Source organism: Ursus maritimus, unplaced genomic scaffold (genome assembly GCF_017311325.1).
Source record: "Ursus maritimus isolate PB19 unplaced genomic scaffold, ASM1731132v1 scaffold_25, whole genome shotgun sequence".
Taxonomy (NCBI): Eukaryota; Metazoa; Chordata; class Mammalia; order Carnivora; family Ursidae; genus Ursus; species Ursus maritimus.
In genome coordinates this window covers 23,047,034-23,069,251 of record NW_024425008.1, presented here as the reverse complement: position 1 = coordinate 23,069,251, position 22,218 = coordinate 23,047,034, and the positions used below count along the sequence as shown (strand labels likewise).

General features: G+C 45.9%; 1 protein-coding gene across 5 annotated transcripts in view; it reads left to right on the top strand.

Moving 5' to 3' along the window:
• ADCK1 (aarF domain containing kinase 1) overlaps window positions 1-22,218 on the top strand; it is a 140,193-nt gene that overhangs the window by 25,282 nt on the left and 92,693 nt on the right. For 4 of the 5 annotated variants that reach the window (XR_570646.2, XR_570644.2, XR_570643.2 and 1 more), the window contains exon 4: window positions 20,470-20,673. The exons of the other annotated variant lie outside the window; for it this stretch is intronic. Coding sequence is in view for 1 of the 4 variants with exons in the window: in XM_008699180.2 (XP_008697402.1) it covers window positions 20,470-20,673 (204 nt within the window). In the remaining 3 variants the exon portion in view is untranslated. The remainder of the gene's footprint in view (window positions 1-20,469; window positions 20,674-22,218) is intronic. 5 annotated transcript variants of the gene reach the window in all.

Below are 22,218 nucleotides of genomic sequence, written 5' to 3'. Positions count from 1 at the left end.
AAGAGCTAGTTAACAATCAGTGGAACTCACGAGAACGTCCTTTCCTGGAGGGCAGGTGTCTCTCTGTTCTGCTTGCTGTATCCTCAGCACTTAGAACAGGGCTTGGCACATAGTGGGCTCTTTTTAGGGAATCAGTGAGGTAGGGAAACAAGCTATGTCAGCTTTTGCTGAGGGCCCTAAGAGAGAGAAACTGTGGTCATAGGATAAAAAGCAACTGAAGCAGGGCTGGGGAAGGGCTCTCTGATATGGGGTTTTCCAGCTAAAAGTGAGAAGTGATGAAAGAACAGCAGGTGAGGAGCTGGGAGAATATTGTTAGCAGAAAAGGCAGGGCTATGTAATTTACAGGGCTCAGTGCAAAATGAAACTGTGGGGTTCTCGCTGAGGGTGGGGACATCAGTCTCCCCTTCCTATGGTCCTACAGCCCCCACCCACAGTGGATGGGCAGCTCCCAAGAGATTGCAGTCTCGGTGCTGGAATGTGCTCAGGATGTGGATTGGGGGCAGGGGAGGGGTCCCTGCTGGGTCTCCTGTTGAACTTGCCCTTGGTGATGTTAGTCCAGAGTGGGGAGTGGTGCTGCCTGACATGTGGATGACTCTGTCCTGCCTAGGCTTGCACTCAGGCCCCCAGCGGGGATGAAGGGCTGTGGCAGAATGCAGATCTCCCCCGGCAGCAATCTGATTGCCACCCTGGGTGGAGAGCAGCCTGGCTGTGGGGTGAAGGTGGGGAGACTGGGTGGAGCACTGGGGGTGGGGTGGGCAGTGGGCAGCCGAGAACTCACTGGGGAGGTAGGATGGTGCATGAGCTGAGTCCCCCGGGTGCATGCTCCTTTGTCCCATCTGGCTTCATTTGCAAAACATAAATTCAAAGATAAAATTAAGAATTTCAAGACAGCTACTGTATTAGTTTCCTATTGCTGCTACCACAAACTACCACAAACTTCGTGGCTTAAGATACTGATTTATTCTCTTACAGTTCTGGAGGTCAGGAGTCTGAAATGCTTCTCACTGGACTAAAATGAATGTGTCAGCAGGGCTGTGTTCCTTCTGGAGGCTCTAGAGGAGAATTCACGTCCTTGTCTTTTCCATCTGCATTCCTTGGCTCATGGCACCCATTCTCCATCTTCAGAGCTGGCAACGTCGGCCAAGTCCTTCTCATGCTGCTAGCTCTCTGATTCTCTTCTTCTGCTTCCCTCTTCCACTTAAAAGAACCACTGTAATTACACTAGGCCCACCTAATAATCTGAGATCTTCTCTTGATCACAAGATCTCAAGATCAGCAACCTTCATTTCATCTGCAGCCTGAGTTCCCCTTTGCCACGTAGGGTAACACAGTCCCATATTTCAGGGATTAGGGTGTAGACATCTTTGTTGGGGTGCAGGCATTATTCTTTCACATTAAACTGCAAGTGTGGGGCCCTTCCAAGGGCAGGCCCAGTGCACCCTGGGAAGAGGAAATGGCAACCTTAAAAGCCCCGAGAAGGGAATGAGCTTGTCTTGTTCAAGGCCCTGAAAGGAGGGCAGTGGGATGGAGTAGAGTGATTGACAGGACATGTGGTGTGAAATGAGGCAGGAGAGGCTGGCTTGGGCCGAGAACACAGGGCTCCTAGGCCACAGTGAAAGGTTACGAATAGCAGGCTAGGATCTGTCTTTGAATCTCTATATGAAAATTCAAATGAATTAAAAAGTAGAGAGAAAATATGATAAACTCCGGCACCCAGATCTAAAATATGTTGCTATAGGGGTACCTGGGTGTCTCAGTCGGTTAAGCGCCTGCCTTTGGCTCAGGTCATGATCCTGGGGTCCTAGGATCAAGTCCCGTGTCAGGCTCCCTGCTCAGTGGGGGGTCTGCTTCTCCCTCTGGTCCCCTCCTCATGCTTGCGCTGTCTCTCTCTCTCTCTCCAATAAATAAAATCTTAAAAAAAATCTTAAAAAAATGTTGCTATCATTCTTTCATTTATTTTTTTTCTGCTGAAGAGTTTTCAATTGCAGAAATCATGCCATCTCACCTGTAATTTCCATGTGTATCTCTAATAGCTGATGTTTTCTAAGTGTTCCCATCATTATCACAATGAATGAAATCAGCAAGAATTCTTTCTTTATTTTTTAATTTATTATTTTTTTTTAGAGAGGAAGGGGTCAGGGGAGGGGCAGAGGGAGAGGGGGAGAGAGAATCTTTTTTTTTTTTTTTTAAGATTTTATTTCTTTATTCGACAGAGATAGAGACAGCCAGCGAGAGAGGGAACACAAGCAGGGGGAGTGGGAGAGGAAGAAGCAGGCTCATAGCGGAGGAGCCTGATGTGGGGCTCGATCCCATAATGCTGGGATCACGCCCTGAGCCAAAGGCAGACGCTTAACCGCTGTGCCACCCAGGTGCCCCAAGGGGGAGAGAGAATCTTAAGCAGGCTCCACACCCAGTGTGGAGCCTGATGCAGGGCTTGATCTCACAACCCCAAGAGCATGACCTGAGTTGAAACCAAGAGTCATACACTTAACCGACTGAGCCACCCAGACGCCCCTAAGAATTCTTTAATTTCATCTAATTCCTATGTGTGTTATGCTGTACCCCAAATGCCCCTCCCATTGACCTTCACGTTGTACCTGAACTCTGTGCCTCTTCCCTCTTTCTGAGGTTAGAGTGAGGCCTCCTTCCCTTTATCTTTGAGGATTTTGTTTTCTTTTCCTTGCTCCCAGCACCCAAGGTCTCTAGGTTGTGAGGAAATGAAAAAGACTCCTGTCCCCCACCCAAGGCCATGGTCTGAACAGGGATGGCGGGGAAGGGAGGGGAAGCAGGCTGGCTGGATATGTTATTCTGCTTGTGGCCTAACATTTGTTTTTCTTGTCTGTAATTGCCATTCCAGAAATGTGGCTCTTCTAGCCACAGAGCAACTGTTGAGAACAAATTAATTATGCGTCTTCTCAGTGTGTGTGATTAAGGGGCAGATGGAGGGAAGGGTTCTCTTCAGTGTTTCTGGCAACTAGGTTCCCAAATGGATGCTTTCCAGACCAAGGAGTGCATGTCCTGGGCTCCTGTGGGCATCTGGATTTGTCTGTGTGGTGGCAGGCTTGCTCACTGGCAGGCCGACTCACAAGTTGCCAGTAATAATATTATTAATCTCTTAAATGTGCAGCATATTCACTGTGTGCTGAAGGCTTGCACACTCACGTCAGCTCATTTGTTGGGATTTCAGGGATGCTGGAACAACTTTCTTTGCTTAATACCTCCCTAAATCATTGCTGATGCTTGTAATTCCACCATTAGAGATTAATTCCTTTGGCCTAAAACTCTGTTCCCTGTTAAAATGCAAGTATCCTTGGCAGCTGTGATGCATGTTTTATTCATTAAGCCTTCTCAGCCACTAGCAGCTGCCCTCCCCAAATGCCCCCTCCTACAACTTTCTTTTTAGGATGGCCTTCTCTGAAACAGAACCTATATTTGGAACCTATCCCTTTCCATAGAATTATGCTCTCAGTTTCTGAGGCTGGAAAAACAGACAGGTAAAAAAAACTCCTGCCAAGGTGACAATGACAGATAATTTCTTTTATTATCACCTCTAGGGCATATTTGCATTTTTAACTGGAAATTTCTGGAAACACAGTGCTTCACGTAAAGGAACCTATACCCCTTCATCCTATCCTATCATCCTGTCATGGCCTTGGATCGCCCCTTTATTAGGCTCCTTTAGAAAAGCAGAGGAAAGGGGCCTGGCAGGACATATTGAGAGCACATCCAGTCTGTGTAACACAGATCGGGCATTGGCTTGGAGCATTGTTCATCCCAAGACGGGAGAAAACAGTAGAGCTGGCCACATGTAACATCATGTCCATCCTGCAGAAGGAAGATTGAAGTGTAAGGACAGCGGTCCAGTTGCAATGGGGCTAGAATTATTTTGACTTTAGAACCCCAGTAACACAGTTGTAGATTTTGAAAGTCAGAAGACACCTTAGAAGAAGTCTGGCTCTGGGAAGGCAAATGCATTTCATCCGCTGACTCCAGCCGGTAGGTGGCAGTTGTCTGACGCAGGGTAGAGCATATGCATGTGTGTTGTGATGTCTGATGTGTGCCCTGGGTGTGGCAGTAGAGGGGAGACCTGTATGCCACCCACACTGTTGCTGCTTCTGCCTGACCTCTCATTTTCCAGAGAGGCCAGCTGAGGCCCAGAAAGCTGGGAGGATTTGTTCAGAACTTGTCCAGCAGGGCCAGTAAGGTAGGGGCAGAAATGGTGCAGAATCCAGGTTTCTGGAGTTCTCGTCCGGAACCCTTTCTTCTGAAGGAGCCAGGTATTCTAAGAAGGGTTTCACTGTGGCTAGAGAGCATTGTGGTCTTTTTTTTTTTCTTTTTAAAGATTTTATTAATTATTTTGTCAGAGAGGGAGCCTGCACACACAAGCAGGAGGAGGGGCAGAGGGAGAAGCAGGCTCCCCGCCAAGCAAGGAGCCCGACTCGGGACTCGATCCCAGGACTCCGGGATCATGACCTGAGCCGAAGGTAGATGCTTAACCAACTGAGCCATCCAGGCTCCCAAGAGCATTGCGACCTTGAAGTCACACTGCCTGGGTTTAGGTCCGAGCTCTGCCACAAGATAGCTATGTGCCCTTGGCCAGGTGATTTAATCCTTTTGAGCCACTGTTTCTTCCTTCGTAAAACAGGTGATAATAATGTGTCTACCTTATAGGGTGGTTATGGGATGAAATAACATAACACATATAAAGTGTTTAGGGCCTAACACATAGTAAATAGTTAATAAATATTAGTAACTTATTTAAATGTTAAATTTTATTTCATTGTCTTTGTTTTTATTTTTAAAGATTTTATTTATTGTAGAGAAAGAGAGTGCGTGTGCAAACAGTGTGGGGGAGGAGGGGCAGAGGGAGAGTTAGGGAGAGAATCTCACACAGACTCCACGCTGAGTGTGGAGCCTGATGCAGGGCTCACGACCCCAATATCATGACCTGGGCTGAAACCGAGAGTCAGACGCTGAACCGACTAAGCCACCCAGGTATCCCTCATCGTCCTCTTAGATTCTTGCTGGATGTGGACAGAAAACCTTCCTACAGTCACCCCCTCTGCAGAATTGCTCAGAGTTACCCCTCAGACACCTGCTTCTCATCCTTCCCTGTTGAATGCCCTGGGATCTTCTGGGCTTGAAGTACTCTTGGGATTAGTGATTTGGCGACGACACTCCCACAGTGCTGATAATCAAGTGTGAGGTGGTGCCGGGTAAAGGCCTGTGGTTCTGGGGGTCCTACTTCACGCTTCACAGATGTTTGTTTTGATTTTGGACATGTGACAAAGCCCTGGAGGCCTGGTGTGGCTCTCCAAGGACCAGACGCCAAGTGGGGCCTCGGTGACCGTTTAGCCTGGTTTTTCCTCTGATCAGAGCATTGCCATAGTGTCTCCTGCGGACAGTCTCTGCCTCCCCTTGCCAGTGTGTTCCTAGTCTGCAGACTGGGCCTCAGGGCACAGCTGGTGCCAGCCCTGTCCCCTCACACCCACCTCTCCTGTGGACTTCGACAGCAGGGCCTGGTCAGAGCCCAGGCGCGAGAGCTGTGCTGTGGTCACTTCTATGCCCTCGTCCAGCCATGCAGGCTGTCAATAGTGGTTCTCTTTGGGTGGCCTTGATGGGGAGGCCTGGAGAGCCGGAGGAGTCCCGGAGAGTCCTGGGAGTCTGGCCGGGGTGACTCCTGCAGGATGAATGGTCTGTCCCCTGCATTATTTGACCTCACCTCCTGGTGGAGTGGCATTTCCTGACGGAAGCAGCGTCCCGCGGCCCCTTGGAGAGTGTAGGGCGAGGGAGCGGCAGCGGTGGGGGTACCTTCTGGGTGCTGTGTGGTGATGGTTGTGTGGCTTCTGTTGAGTGAGTCGTCACGGAGTTCAGTCCTGACTGTTGCAGGGGAAAGGCCTCTGCTTCGGACCCTCAAGGAGGCCTTCTTGGAGTTTGTCCGTCTGCTCCCTGCTGAGAAACAGACGAGGGCTATGGGAAGGAGGCCCTCCCCCTTGAAAGATGGTCCCACCATCGTCCCTCACGTTTGGAAGCTCAGTTGCTCTGGGCCTCTCACCCTGGGCGGCAGCCTGGTCTGGTAGCGACCTGGCCACGCGTTCACTTGCCTCCCTGCTTTTTGTCATGTGGGCCCAGAGCAGAGCCTACAATCAGGGCCACAGAGCTGCAGCATGGGCGGGGCCTCGTTGTGTCCTAGGGAGGCGCAGATGAAAGAAGGCCCGAGAGCCACCCTGGGGATGGAACTCTGGACTCCGCTGTTAGGTCCAGGATAGGGGAGGCAGCGGCTGCTTCTGTAAGAGGGGAGGGGGAAGAGAGGAGAATGGGCCAGGCTGGGACTCAGAAGAGGGGAGGGGAGGGGAGGGAGGCCTGGGTCCAGGCTGACGGGGATTTTGACAGATGAAAAGGCGTGAGGGATGGTGAGATTGTGGAGTGGCCTGTGCAAAGGCTGGAGGGCAGAGGATGGCACAGAACACGACCGGTCCCTGGGTTGGGGGATAGCTGTTGAGGTGGGGAGGGCAAGAGATGAAGCCAGCGGGTGCCTGGGGTGCATCGTGCTAGGCCTGCTGGCCCGGGTAGGGGTTTGAATTTCATACTGAAGGCCCTGGTGACTTTTGGAGGGTTATCAGTGAAGCTTGTCCTCCTTTCCCACTGTGGCCAGTGTCCTCCCCTTCCCGGACCCACCTCCTTGGGCTGCACAGGCCTGTGGCCTTACCCAGTTGCTGCCCTGAGTTCTTACGCCTCCTGAGCCTCACTCGCTTCCTTCTCTCAGTGACTCCCCGATCTCTGTATGCCTCGTGCTTTCCAGGCCCCTGTGTGTTCATGAATTTGTTTCTAATCTCAGTTAGTTAATCTCCGGTTTACTGGAGCAGCTCCCAGGAGCACAGACATGACCAGGCACCACGGTGGCCGTGTGGCCTGGCTGTGAGAAATAGCTGAGGCTCAGCGAGGGGTACGAGTGGGGCATTGTGAGCACGCGGGGAGGGCCACACTCAGGGCCCACAACAGATACTGGCTGCCCGGAGTGTTCTTCTAACCCACGAGGAGTGTTTAACAGTGTGTGTAGTGGTCAGCAGAGTTTAGTAGAAAGAGATGGGTTTTGGAATCGAAGACAGTGACTCGAATCCTGGATCTACCTATTATGTATTGGCTAAATAACCCTGGCAAGCCCCCTAACAGTTTTGAGCCTCAGTTCCCACGTCTGTGTAATGGGGGGAATGATAGTGCCCCCTCCCCCCCCAAGGGCTTTTACCCTTGATCAGGCGAGGTAATGTGTGTGGAAGGTTTCATGCGCTCCAAGGGACTGTGCATTTACTAGTGAGGATCGTTAGTGTGGAGTGTGTGATGAACAAGATTTTGTGTCTTGCAGCTTTTGTTCTCTGCTGGTATGGGGAATCAACAGCTCAAATGGTAACGATTATGGAGAAGAGTATGTGAACATTATAAATCAAGGACCTATTTGTGCTTGCATTATGCTGACAGGTCATTTGGCAGCTTAAGTTTGATCCTCATTTTAATATGAAATTATTAGATGTCAGTAAAGCATAAGATGATAGGAAACTCATACATACTTGGATGTTCACAACATTTATCATCTATTAATAAGCACTGATAAATTGAATGAAGATGAGTTTTTTTATTTCAAAGACTTCATGACTTCATGTATATATGAAGTGTGATTAAAAATATAATTGATTTTAAAAAATTAAACAATGTTCTGGAATTAGGCAGTAGTGATAGTTGTACAACTTGGTGGATGTAGTACGAATAACTGAATTGTGTGTATACTTTAAAATGGTGAATTTTTTGGTTTGGGAGTTCTTTCTTTCTTTCTTTCTTTCTTTCTTTCTTTCTTTCTTTCTTTCAAGATTTTATTTATTTATTTGACAGAGATAGAGACAGCCAGCGAGAGAGGGAACACAAGCAGGGGGAGTGGGAGAGGAAGAAGCAGGCTCCCAGTGAAGGAGCCTGATATGGGGCTCGATCCCAGGGACCTGAGATCACGCCCTGAGCCAAATGCAGACGCTTAACGACTGAGCCACCCAGGAGCCCCTGGGAATTATTTCTTAATTTAAAAATAGAAAAGCATTTATTAAAGCAATAATTGTTATTTAAAAATTTAGAGATTCAAGAAAAAATCACCCATAATTTCACGAAATCAAACTCATTATATTTTTGATATACCTTCTTTTCCTTTGTTTTTTTTTAAAGATTTATTTATTCACTTTGAGAGAGAGAGTGCAAGTGGGTGAGTAGGGGGAGGGACAAAGAAGGGAGAGAATCTTTCCAGCAGACTCCCCAGTTAGTGAGGAGAGCGAGGAGTCTGACGTGGGGCTTGATCCTACAACCCATGAGGTCATGACCTGAGGTGAGACCAAGAGTCAGACACTCAACCGATGCCCCTTGATATACCTTATCACTGTTCTGTTACATCCATAGTGTTCTATCAATATAATGAACTGTTTTTATCACTTAATGTGTTCTTAGCATTTTCCATATTGTCATGATGTAGTCCATTGAAGATAGCTACTTCATACTTCTTTGTGTGACTGTCACATGATTTACTTAACTATTCCCTTTTCCCACTTTAAGGATGCATCTGCTATGTTTTTCTATTATAATTAACACTGTGCTGAACATCTTTGTACATAGACTGTTTTCCATGTCTTAGATTATTTTCTTAGGAGAAATTTCTATTTCTATTCTATTTCTATTTCTATATATGATATGTATGAATCAGAACATTGCTGAGAGAAATTTTTAAAAAGGCCTAATACATGGAGAGGTGTATTATGTTCATGGGTAGAAAGACTCAATATTGCTAAGATGTCTGTTCTCCCCAAATAGATCTAGAGATTCATGGCAATCCCAATCAAAATCCCAGCAGCTCTTTTGTAGAAATTGACAAGCTGATTCTAAAGTTCAAATGGGAATGCAGAGGGTTTTGGAGCCAGTGCCAGAAAGTAACACTGAAAAAGAAGAACAAAGTTAGAGGACAAATGCTATTTGATTTCAAGACTTATTTATAAACCTATAGTAGTCAAGACAGTATGGGATTGATGTAAAGATAAACAAAGTGATCTATGGAACAGGTAAGGGAGTCCAGAAATAGACTCACACGTATACAAACAATTAATTTTTCACAATGAGACAGAGGCAATTCAGTGTAGAAAGATCTCTCTCTCCAACAAACAGTACTGGAACTATTAGGTATTCATATGCAGAATTAAACTTGGATCCACACCTCCTACTACACGTGACAACTGATTCCACATAGATCACATACCCAGATGTAAAAACCCAAAACTATAAAACTTGTAGCAGAAAACATAGGAGAAAATGGCTATAGTTTGGGGTGAGCAAAGATTTCTTAGGTACAACACCAAAAGCATGATCCATAAAAGAGAAAGTGGTTAATTTTACTTTATCGAAATTAAAAACAACTTCTTTTTGGAAGATGTTGTTAAGAGAAAGGAAAAACAAGCTAAAACTGGGAGAAAATATTTGCAAATCGTGTATCTGATAAAGTATATGGAATATATGAAGAATTTCTGTAATTCGATTATAAGAAAACAACCCATTAAAAAATGGACAAGAGATTTGGACAGATATTTGACCAGAGAAGATATTGAGATGACAAGTAAGCAAAGGAAAGGATGCTCAACATCATTAGTCTTTGGGAAATACAAATTTAAACCATAATGAAATATCATTACGCATGTATGTGTGAAAATGACCACAATGAGAGACTTCTTACACCAAGCATGGGGGATGTGGAGGAGCTCTCATACACCGTGGTGGGAATGGAAAATGCACAACCACTTCAGAAAACGGTTTAATTTCATAAAAATGTAACATTTACCTGTCACACAATTTGACCATTACATTTCTGAGTATTTACCCATAGGTCCACACAGAGATTTGTACATGAATGTTTATAGCAGCTTTATTGGTACTCCAAAACTGGAAACAACCCAAATATACATCAACAGATGAATGAATAAATGAGTTGCGGTACATTCGTACAGTAGAGTACTACCCAGTAAGGGAAAGCAATAAACTGTTGATACGTGCAACAGCAAAATGGATCTCAAAAAGTTATGCTGAGTGAAAAAGGCCAGCCCCCCCAACATAGTTATGAACTGTATGATGTCATTTATATAAAACTCTAGAAAATTCTGGATTATACTGACAGAAAGCAGGTCAGTTGTCTGGAGATGGAAGATATGTGGAGGGTTGGAGCTTGACAAAGGGACAAATAAATAAATAAATAAATAAAATCTTAAAAAAAAAAAAGTATCAGCTGGTACCTGTGTAGTTTATTGTGGGTCAAAATACCTCTGTGAGGCTGAGGTAGCAGTGATGTGTGATCTATGGAAAAAAGTAGAAATCCATGAATTCAAATCGACAAAAATAAACAGATGAGTAAATTGAGAGTTTGATAAAATTTGGGAGTTCTTTCTTGCAAAATACTTAATTATAAAGAGAAAATAAGTAACTTTAAGGGAGGAAGCCCGGTGGATAACCATCTTAATGAAGTGATCAAAATTAACATTGCCTGTAGGGAGACAAATCAAAATTGTGCACCACCTGATAGGATGTAATGAGAATACAGCCTTTTATTAAATTGTTGGATTTGATTAGCTAAAAATTTTTAAAAAAAGAATTTTTGTATCTATTTCACAACGAATATTGGTCTGTAGCCTTTTTTCCCCCTTGTATTTAACATCTGGTTTTGATATTGGGGTAATGCTGGTCTCCTAGAATGAGTTGGGAAGTATTCTGTTGTCAGTTTTCTGGAAGAGTTTGAGTGGAATTGGCATTATTTCCTGCTTAAATGTTTGGTAGAATTCAGCTGTGACACAATTGAATTAGATAGAACTGGGTAGAATTGGATAGAACTTTTCTTGTCTGATATAAACATCACCATTCCAGCTTTATTTTAATTAGTGTTGGCATTTATTTGAGAGAGAGAGCAAGGGAGAATGAGCAAGCATGAGTGGGAGAAGAGGGAGAGGGAGAGAAAGAGAGAGGAGTGGGGAGGGGCAGAGAGTGAAGGGGAGAATCTTAAGCAGGCTCCACGCCCAGCGCAGAGCCCAACATGGGGCTTGATCTCACAACCCCGAGGTGATGCCCTGAGCCAAAATCCAGAGTAGGACACTTAACTGACTGAGCCACCCAGGCACACCAGGAATCTTTCTTTTTTATCCAAATTGACAATTTTTGGCTTTTAATTGGGGTGTTTAGACCATTTTTATTTAATGGGATTATTGTTATATTAGATTTATGTCTTTCATCTTGTTTTTTGTTTGTCCTATTAGCTCTTTATTTCTTGTTTCCTCTTATACTTTCTTTTGGATTGGATATTTTTTATGGTTCTCTTTTATTTCCTTTGTTGCTTTTTTGTTATTTTAGTGATTGTGTGAGTTTACAGTTTAACTTGTCACATTCTGCATTCAAGTGACATTATACCACTTCACCGAGTATAAAAATCTTATAATAGTGTACTTTCATTTCTTTCTTCCTAGCCTTTGTGCTATTAATGTAATACATCTTGCTTTTACATATGTTATAAACTCCACATTACTTTGTTATCATTTTTGTTTAAGCAGTCACTTATCTTTTAAAGAGATACAGAATATAAGAAAAAAATTCTTGCATATTCACCTATGAAGTTACTATTTGTAGTCTCTCTTCTTTCATATAGATCCATATTTCTCTCCCATATCCTTTTCCTTCTACCTGAAGGATATCCTTTACCATTTTTTTTGTTGTTGTTGTACAGGGAGATGAGTTCTGTGAGCTTTTATATGCCTGAAAGAGTTTCATTTTACCTTTATGTTTTTGAAAGATTAAAAAAATATGTTTTATTTATTTATTTGTTGGAGGGAGCAAAACCAGGGGGAGGGGCAGAGGTAGAGGGAGAAGCAGGTTCCCTGCTGAGCAAGGAGCCCGATGTGGGACTCGATCCCAGGATCAAGTGGGATCATGACCTGAGCCAAAGGCAGATGCTTAACTGACTGAGCCACCCAGGTGTCCCTTGAAAGATGTTTTTGCTGGATATAGAATTCTGGGTTTTCTTTCAGTGCTTTCAGAGATGTTGCTCTATTAACTTTCGCTTGTATTGTTGCCAGTGAGAAATCTGCTGTCATTCCTCTTTTTGTTCCTTTGTCCATGATGTATCTTTTTTCTCTGGATACTTTTAAGATTTTTCTCTTTATTACTGATTTTGAATAATTTAATTATGTAGTTTCCTTCATGTTTCTTATGGTTGGGGCTTTTTGAGATTCTTGGATCTGTTGGTTTATAGTGTTTTTTTTTTTTTTTAGAAAATCAAATTTGAAAAATTTTCAGCCATTATTTCTTTACATATTTTTTCTCTACCCTCTCCTATCTCCTTTCCTTTGGGGACTCCAACTCCATGTTTACTAGGTTGCTTGAATTTGTCCCGTAGATCACTGATCTCTTTCTATTTTTTAAAAAATTCTTTTTTCTTTGTGTATTTCATTTGGAATAGTTTCTATTGCTAGGTCTTCAAGTTCACTAAACTTTTCTTCTGCATTGTCTAACTGCCATTAATCCCATCCAGTGTATTTTTAACATCGCAGATTACAGTTTCATCTCTAGAATTTTCATTTGGATTGCACTCTCTTTTTAAAAAAATATTGTTCTTGTTTCTGCTCAACTTTTGAACATGTGAAGCACAGTTATAATAATGGTTTTAATGTTCTTCTGTAGTAATTCTAATACAGGTTTCAGTTCTGGGTTGTTTTAAATTATATTTTATTGTTATTATTTTTAGTTCTGAGTTGGTCTTGGTTGATTAGTTTTCCTCTCATTTTTTGTCATATGCTCCTTTGCATACCTGGTAATTTCTTATTAGGTGCCAGACGCTGCACTTTTATCTTTTTTTGTGCTGGACTTTTTTGTATTATTTTGTATTATTATAAATACTCTTAAGCTTTGTTTTGGGACACATAGTACTTGGAAACAGTTTCATTCTTTTTCAGACCTTTCTTTTAATATTTATTGGATGGGAATGGAGCAATAAATTTAGTTTGGGATATTCCTCATTATTGAGGCAAGCCCCTTCTGGGTATTATAACAAGTGCCTCAAGAATTACAAGATTTTCCAGTCTGGCTGGTGGAAATAGGTCCTATGTGAGCACTGGCTACTGTTAACCCTAGTCTTTTTGGGTTGTTCTTTCTCTGGACTCAAGTGGTTTTCTTTTTTTTTTTTTTTTTTAAGATTTTATTTATTTATTTGACAGAGATAGAGACAGCCAGCAAGAGAGGGAACACAAGCAGGGGGAGTGGGAGAGGAAGAAACAGGCTCATAGCAGAGGAGCCTGATGTGGGCCTGATCCCAGAATGCCGGGATCACGCCCTGAGCCGTAGGCAGACGCTTAACCTCTGTGCCACCCAGGCACCCCTCAAGTGGTTTTCTGATGTGCGTGTGCTGAATATGTGAGGTGGATGCTCCACGCATCCCCGTTGCTTCTTCTTTGTCTAGCTCTCTCCTCTCCAGTACTCTGTCCTGTGAACCCTTGTTGCTTTGGCCTTCCTGGACTCCCAGCTCCATCTCCTCAACTCTCTCCCAGCACTTCCTGGGTTCCCTTTCCTGACGTTGGGCCTGGAAACTCTTGATGCAGTAAACTGGGACAATCATAGGGTTCACCTTATTTGGTTTCCCATTGCTCAGGAATCACTGTCCTTTGCTGCCTGGTGTCCAGTGCCTAAACAGCCATTATTTGTAAATCTGAAAAAACAAAAATAAGCCGGACTTGTATGTTTGTAGAAGATGTTGAAGGATGGATGATTTAAAAAAAATTTCTTCCCCGTTATTGACACAAGAAATTTGAAAAATATAGAAAAAGCTATGAAGAAGAAAAAATACTCTTGTGATCTCACAGCCTAGAGAAACCACTGTTTACATTTCATTACATTTCCTTTGGATCTTGATTTTTTTGACTAGAAGAATTAATCAAAAATTTTTGTTTTGGGATCTGTCTTTTACTTCCTCTTTCATTCTCTCTCTCTTTTTTCCTGTGTCATGTAGGGTCTGTATGTGTGTCTGTCTCTTTCCTCTTTGTGTCACAAGCAGCTCTAAACTCCATTGGAGATTACTGCCCAGTTCTGATGGGGAGCCTTGTCAATTTAGTCTGACTTTGGTACCTTTCTGCTGAGTTGGAGGCCAAAGCCCATGTTCCTAGGAATTTAGACATGAGTCAGGAATTGCCCTCTTTGGGCCTTTGCTCCATCCCTCCCAATCAATAATTAATCAGCACTGAGTTGATCTTATTAGCTATTCACTGCCCCCTTCCCAAGCCCCAAACCAAGGTGGCTAACAACAATGCTTTTAATTAATATGAGGCAGATTAAAACTAATTACAGCAAGGTTATTGGGAATAAGATAATCATAAGGCAAGTTATTGAGCTGGGAGTGAAAATGAAGTTGGAGGAGGGGCAGGGAGACCATACCAGCTGTTCCTACCCTATTTTGGCAGGGACAGAAGGGGGAATGTCAGGCCTGTGCAGTGAGGACATGCTGTAGCCATACACCCAGCCAGCCGGTGAAACCAGGTGCTTGGGAAAGGCAGCACTGGGGTCAGTGAGCAGATGGGTGGTCGGTGTTAGGGTAGTAGAAGAAGTAGGCAGGCCTTTGGAGCAGAGAACCTGAGTCAGTGTATTTAGTAGAATGATGCTCTGTTGCTATTTGCATTTCTTATGCATGGATGCTATGCCATTCAGATGATGGAGCATGAAATTAGCTATTGTTAGCTATCTATTAGATTGTGATCCAGACTTGTTGGTATAAGGAGTGGATGGCTCTAGAGTGTTCTTTTTTTTTAAATTTCATTTTCCTAGGGACATTGGTTCCCCCCCGCCATCTTTTTTGATTCATATATTGAGCACTGACTGTGTGCTGAGCCCTGTGCTGAACTCTTCTTTATGCATTGCTTCATGGGACCATCCCAGTGACAGTTACCACTGTTCTTCTTTTATTGATGAGGAAACTGAAGCCCCAAAGTTAATGAACTTGTGCAAGGTTATATGACAAGTAAGTAGCAAAGTAGGATTTGAACCCACGTCTTTTTCATTCCAAAGCCAGTGCTGTTAATCATTATATTTTATGACTCCTTCTTGTTGTATTCAAGACTGACTATGGCTTTCATTGGCCTTTTAAACTGTATATACTTGATTCAGCTTCCGTGGCCACCCCAGCGCCAGGCTGGTGCTCTCTCCAGCACATGTCATACCTGGGAGCTACCGGGCAGCTACCTTTATCACCTGCCATAGGTGATTCCAGCTCCTGGGTGCACGTCCTCCCCTTGTCTGGATTGTAAACTCCTTGCTCAGGGAGACCATCCCCACAATGCTTGCATCCCCGCAGTGCACATACATAGAGAAATTCAGTTCATGCTTGCCCCCTGGCATGTGGTTAAACACACCAACCTCTCACCCTTTGCTGACTTTGGGACCTTGGGACTGTCACTCAGCCTCTCTGAGATTATTTTGTCATCCTTAGAGACACATATTGAGATCTGTTTTACAGAGATATTGGGGAGATTTAAAAACAGTAACAACCACCTATATTTTAGCTTTTATTGTAGGCCAGAAATAGTACGTGGAACAGGGCACTAAATAAGTGGTTATTTTTTACAGTTACAGATTTATAAGCCTGAGCTGTCCAGTATGGTAGCCACTTGCCACATGTGATGATTTAAATTTAAATTATTTAAAATTAAATAAAATGAAGAATTCAGTTCCTCCGTCACACTAGCCACATCTCAAGTGTCCAGTAGCCACAGGTAGCTGGTGGCTGCTGTGTTATTGGACAGTGCAGGTGCAGAATGTTTCCATCACTGCAGCAGGTTCTGTGGGACGGAACTGGTATCAACTAGCTTTCATTGATCTGCGTGTCTTTCCTGGGGCCTAGGCCTACGTAGGTGCAATGCCTGAAGATGTGTAGCTTGCAGGACTAGATTCAGAGGAATGCCGAGGTCCAGAGGTTCCAGAGACTTTGCCTTTTCATTGAGCATACTCCTTGTCCGGGGCGGGGGGGGGGGTAGTTTCTAGGGGGTAGAGAACTGTGGGATCCCTGTGGATAGTCCCTGCCACCAGCAGGTGCAGCCCCTTTAGGTATCAGATTAAGGAAATGAATGCTGAAAGGGAGTTTTTGCTAAGCTAGCAGTTTCTTGAAATTCTGAATGGGACCTGCCTTCTGATTCCAAAGGACAGTGAAGCCCTAGGAGCTGGAGATGAAAAGGGACCCTGGAGATCAGAGGCCCTACTGTGTTCAGCATTTGTGTCTTTTGGCCTTAAAAGAAGAACACTTACAGGTTTTTGGTGAGTGGCACTATCCCTCACGTGTGTGTGTGTGTGTGTGTGTGTGTGTGTGTATGTGTGTGTTTATTTAGAAGCTGGTTGAAGGTGACTTTGGGGCTTCTTTAGTTGAAATGTGGGTGCCATTTGCAGTAAATGCTGACTCAGCTTCATGGGGGATGGTTTTGTGAGTGTATAACCCATAGTTGTCATCAATCTTCATTTATGGTGCATGTACCGCTTGCCCTGAGGTACACAGAGCGTACAGGGGACACATGGTCTCTGCCCCTAGGGCTGATGTACCAAGTGGCTGGTGAGCTGGGGGTCGACCAGCTTTCCTGGGCTTGTGTGACCAGAGAGGGCTCCCTGTATTGTCCACACAATGTCTTGAAGGTGACTATCACTTTGTTACAAGGGATACCCTACGTAGGACTGGCTCCAGCCGCAGGTGAGGGGCAGTGGGCTGATGCTTTCATTCTTTCTTCTTTTTTTTCCATCATTCAGCTACCAGCATCTAGGCTGGGGCTTCCTGAGGGCTGCCAGCGGCAGAGACGGATGCAGGTGTGAGTCCAGCTAAAGAAGGCGGTGTAGCAGGTCTTCAGCATGGACGAGCTGCCGTACTGTCCTCTTGATCTGAAAGGCCCTTCTTTTTATCCTAATTTATTCAAATTTGATTTCAGGGACCAATCCTGTGTATCCATCAGGGACCAGTCACACCAGTAAACTGACTGGGGAAAACATTTTTTAAAAAATTTCTGAGATCTTTATTTTACACTGATGATCGTGTAAGTAAACTGCAGAACACACACTGTGTTAAAAAGTTAAGAATGGAATCCAGTCTTTTATTTATTTATTTTTTGACTATTTATTTATTCAAGTTTTTAACTTAAATTCCAGTTAGTTAACATACAGTGTAATATTAGAGTTAGGTTTATAATATAATGGTTCAACACTTCATATGTCACCCGGTGCTCATCACAGCAAGTGTGCTCCTTAATCCCTGTCACCTGTTTCTCCCATACCTCCGCCCCCCTCCCCTCTGGGAACCATCAGTTCTCTATAGTTAAGAGTGTTTCTTTTTTTTTTTTTTTTTGAGATTTTATTTATTTATTTGACAGAGAGACAGAGAGAGAGGGAACACAAGCAGGGGGAGTGGGAGGGGGAGAAGCAGGCTTCCCACTGAGCAGGGAGCCCGATGGAGGGCTCGATCCAATGACCCTGGGATCATGACCTGAGCCGAAGGCAGACATTTAACGACTGAGCCACCCAGGCACCCCAGTTAAGAGTGTTTCTTAGTTTGCCTCTCTCTCTCTATTTTTCCCCTTTGCTCGTTTGTTTTGTTTCTTAAATTCCACATGTGAGTGAGATCATATGGTATTTGTCTTTCTTTGGGTGACTTATTTATTTTGTTTAGTATAATACTCTCTAGCTCCATCCATGTCATTGCAAATGGCAAGATTTCATTCTCTTTTATGGCTGAATAATAGTCATATATATATGAACATATCTATCTATCTATCTCACATCTTCTTTATTCATTCATCAGTCAATGGCACTTGGGCTGTTTCCATAGTTTGGCTAGTGTAGATAGTGCTGCTGTAAACATCGGGGTGCATGGATCCCTTTGAATTCGTATTTTTGTATGCTTTGAGTAAATAGTAGTGCAATTGCTGGGTTGTGGGGTAGTTCTATTTTTAACTTTTGGAGGAACCTCCCATACTATTTTCCAGAGTGGCTGCGCCAGTTTGCATTCCCACCAACGGTGCAAGAGGGTTCAAGTGCGGAAAACTTAATAGAAAAGATTATTAACTGGTAAAAGTAAAATGTTCGCTCCTAAAAGGAGTGAAAGAAGATTCTAAGGGTAGAGAAGTAGTAAGTGCATAAAGCAGCTGTCCCCTCTGGGGCTGAGGGGTCATGAACAAGGACAGAACTCCGCCGAGGGCCTCCTGCCTGCAAGGCTGAGGTGGAGGTCTGCCCCCTTGTTCCTTGCATCTGAGCTCCTGTGGTTCTCAGTGTGATCCTGGTGTCGTGAGTCATTCTGTGTGTGCGAGCGGCTCGGTCACATCTTCCCGTGTGCTGGAGGGCATGGAACCTGGCCTGCTGTAAGTCCCAGTGAATACACAGTGGCTGAGGTTTTTACTGGGCAGGGAGGGGAAAGTGGGGTGTGTCCTCACCCCACCTTCCAGTCCTCTCCTTCCTTGTGGCCTAGACTCAGAGCAGCTTTGATGTGGGGGCTGAGCATGCCTCCCTGGGGGAGACGGCCGCTGGCTGCCAGTGCAGCCCAGCCGGGAGTGCGGCGGGACGGGGGCTGCAGCCGTGCTGTATCTCAGGACTGATGGCTTGTGGATGCCTCTTACTCTGCCAGTGATTGTGACCTCTCCTCTTCTGGGTCGGAATTTGGGAAATGATTATTTGAGCACCAAAACGTCATTTGTTCACAGCAGCCTGGACCTTTGCTCTGTGAGAGAATGCCCAGTTCCATGTTTGGCCATGTTTGCCTTCTTTCTCACTTCCTCAAAACCAGGGCTTGAGCGTGGTCTTGCCCCCCCACCCATAGCCCTGATTTCCCACCGTCTGCCACGGGTCTGCTGAGTCCCCAGCTCCAGAGTCTTAAAGAGAATCTACCCCTTTCCCACAATCCTTCGACCCATCTAAGAGCATGCTCTCTCTCTTAATTTCTTAGGATTAATTTCCTTCTCCCTGTGTCCTCCTCTCAGGGAAAAAACTCTCCGTGGCCCAGCTTGGACCAGGTATCCGCATCAAGGCTGGAGGACTCTGCCCAGGGGGCTGGAGCCATGCGTATATAGGGTTCCTCAAGAGTGCATTGGGGTGGGAGGCGGAGGTGTCCGGCAGAGCCAACAGTGGCTGCCCACAAGGACCTCAGGACAGCTCCCAGGGCTGGAGTCTGGGGTATCTACTCTGCTGTGGTGGGACAGGGCAGATGGGCTCCCTGCCTGCTGGGACGAGGGTGTGGAGGGCTGTGGTGTTATCTTCTTAATTGCTAAAGTAACGGTTTTCTGTATGGTTCACTTGGCAACTAATTGTATAGGATTTTTAACTGTTTCTTCCATCGTTGCTGCCAAAAGTTATTTAACTCCTTAGGTGGTTTATTGCCTCTAAGATGTGCTTAATTATGTCACCATCTTCCGTAACACTCAAGAGAGTGTAAGTCCATTGTAGATGTTTACCCCTTCTTGGTTGATTTCATGGGTGGAAGAGGTTCCCACAGGGCACTCAGCTCCCTTTCCTTCTGTCTGTGCCCATCGCCCCATCCTGCCTTGGAAGCTGTAGCTCCAGGGAGGCAGGACCCTCACAGTTCCAAGACCCTGAGTTGGGCTAGAGTGATAACTGGGGACTGGGGCCCAAGGGGGGCCATCTCCCAGCTCTGGAAGGACAGAGGGCATCAGGCTGCAAGTTAAGGCTGCCGTGTCCTAGACGACTCGCCCAGCTGCCTGCTCCATGCACCTGCCATTTCTCGGTAAACTTTTCTTCCAGTTAAGAGGAGATCCATGTGCAAGTGTGCTGGGTTAAAAGAGCCCTAGGTTCGGAGCATTTTCTAGACCTTCCTGTGACCTTTATTAGCTATTTCTTCATAAGCACAACATCCGAGTTTCTTATTTCTAAAGATACCAGTACCTGATTCCCTGAGCTACTGTAAGGATTCAAAGAAATAATGTATTGACTGTGTTTTAGAAATTGTAGACCTCTAAGCAGATCGTGTTATTAGTATGTCTGAGGCTTGGGTGGCACATTCATGTACTCCGTGTACCCTCACATGAATCATTAGTAGATAAGATTTGGTTAAAAGCCTTGAATGAATGCTCTGGTTCCTGGGCCAGGCGAGTTTTGATGGGAAGAAGACCAGAAGCATGGGAGCATCGGGCCATCTGAGGAGGCTGGCCTCAGGCTGAGGCTGGAATTGACTGCTCTAGGTACCAAGACTGAAGGAGAGCGTTGAGGCAGAAGGCAAATGAAAGTGTGTGCGTGCGTGTGCATGCGTGTGTGTTGTGCGTGTGTGGGGGTGTGTGTGCGTGTGTGTGTACTCTGGGCAGTGAATCAGGGTGTTCCAGCAGAGGGGCAGGAAGAGGGGACGATGGCCAGTGGGCAGCGGCCCTCACCCCTCTCTGGCCCTGGCCTGTCTCCCTGCAGGTGCACCTCCGTTCTGCCAGGCGTCTCTGTGAGCTCTGCTGTGCCAACCGGGGCACGTTCATCAAGGTGGGCCAGCACCTGGGGGCCCTGGACTACCTGCTGCCGGAGGAATACACCAGTACGCTGAAGGTGCTCCACAGCCAGGCCCCGCGGAGCAGCATACAAGAGGTCCAGCAGGTCATCCGCGAGGACCTGGGCAAGGAGGTAGCTGCTGGGGCGTGATGGCTGGGTCCGGGGCTGCTGTGCTTCTCGAAGGCCCCGACAGAGCTCTTGCTGCCGGGGGCTGGGGCTCTGCCACTGTCGCGGAAAGGTACTTCCCGGCAACCCTTAGTAGTGAAATCGAAGGGGTTAGAAGGCACCTCAGTGGCCCTCCGTAAAAAAGATTAGTTGAACGATCTGAAATAGCGGATATGCAGCTGCTTTTGTTCTGCAATGTAATATGATTCATAGGGTTCAACCCAGTAACATCTATCAGTTATGGAGGGTTTACTGTGTGAGAACAGCTGTGCTGTGTTCCCTGCATTATCTCGCCTCGTCCTCACGGCAGACGTAGGAGGTAGGTGCTGTTATTTACCCCATTTTGCAGATGAGGGATAAAGGCTTAGGTGGAGGAGATTCAGCAAAGGGTAAACACAATTTAGGGCCGGAGTCAGGAGCAAGGCCACAGGCCGAGGAGCAGGGTCAGGATGGAGGGACCCCCAGGCAGAGGGGACAGGATTGGCATGGCACAGGCCCGTGTGTGGCTTTGCTTCTTGCCAAGACTATTGGCCTCCTGCTTCCTTTAGCACGAGATTCACCCCCAAATTAAAACTAAATAAATCACTGTAATAACAGTGCGAAGTGCATCATTGCTGGCATGTGGCAGCTCAGTGGGGGCGGATGCAAGGGAAGGAAGGCAGCAGATTAACCCTTGGAGGCCGACTTGTCTGTGGAGAGCCGGAGGGGGAGGCAAGAGCAGGTCAACGGCCCCCTGTAAGCCAGGGTGGAGTGAGATGAGAAGTTTGGGGTATCAGCTTCATGGTGGGGCCCACCCAGCTGGCCAAAGGATGTTTGGGGTCAAAAGATTTCGTCTGCATCTTCAGGGTCTCTTCTCTAGGTCCCCCTAGCCATGGAGTCCTGAGCATGGTGGCCTGTGGCTCCTGCCCCACAGGTCTCGAGCCCTCTGAGAAGGGAGGCTAATGTCAAGGTCACGGTTCTGAGGGGGCGTCCTTCACAGCTGGGAAGCTCAGCAACCTCTGGTTTCTTACCCCGGCCCCCACAGGCACACAATTGAAATCTTTCCTCTCCCCCTGCCTCCTCCTCTTCCCTCCTGGGAAGATGGCATTTGTTCCCTGGTGACACACTTTCTCAGTCTGTGGGTGGAGGGAGGGGAAAGGGGCTGTGTGGGAAGCAGGGTAGGTGGATGTGGGGGTGTGAGGGCGGGGTAAGTCACTCACTTTGCACTTCCCTCCTCCTCCCGCCTCTCCCATGACACTGACGGGGAGCAGCTCTACCCGCCAGGAAGAGGTCTGAGTGCATCCCACTGATTGTGGGCTCCACACCTGCCCTGGGACCCTCAGGGGAAAGCTCTGTCCCATCCCTGGTTTCAGGAATGTGGTTAAAGGAAGCTGAGACTGTCGAGTATCAGCATCTGCTGGCTGGGTTCCAGTTCTTGGAGGGGCTCTGAAGACCCTGGAGCTCGAAGACTGGGTAGCCGCCCCTCACTCTCAGGCTGAAGAGCAGGGCAGGTGGCCAGAGAGAGCTCGAGGC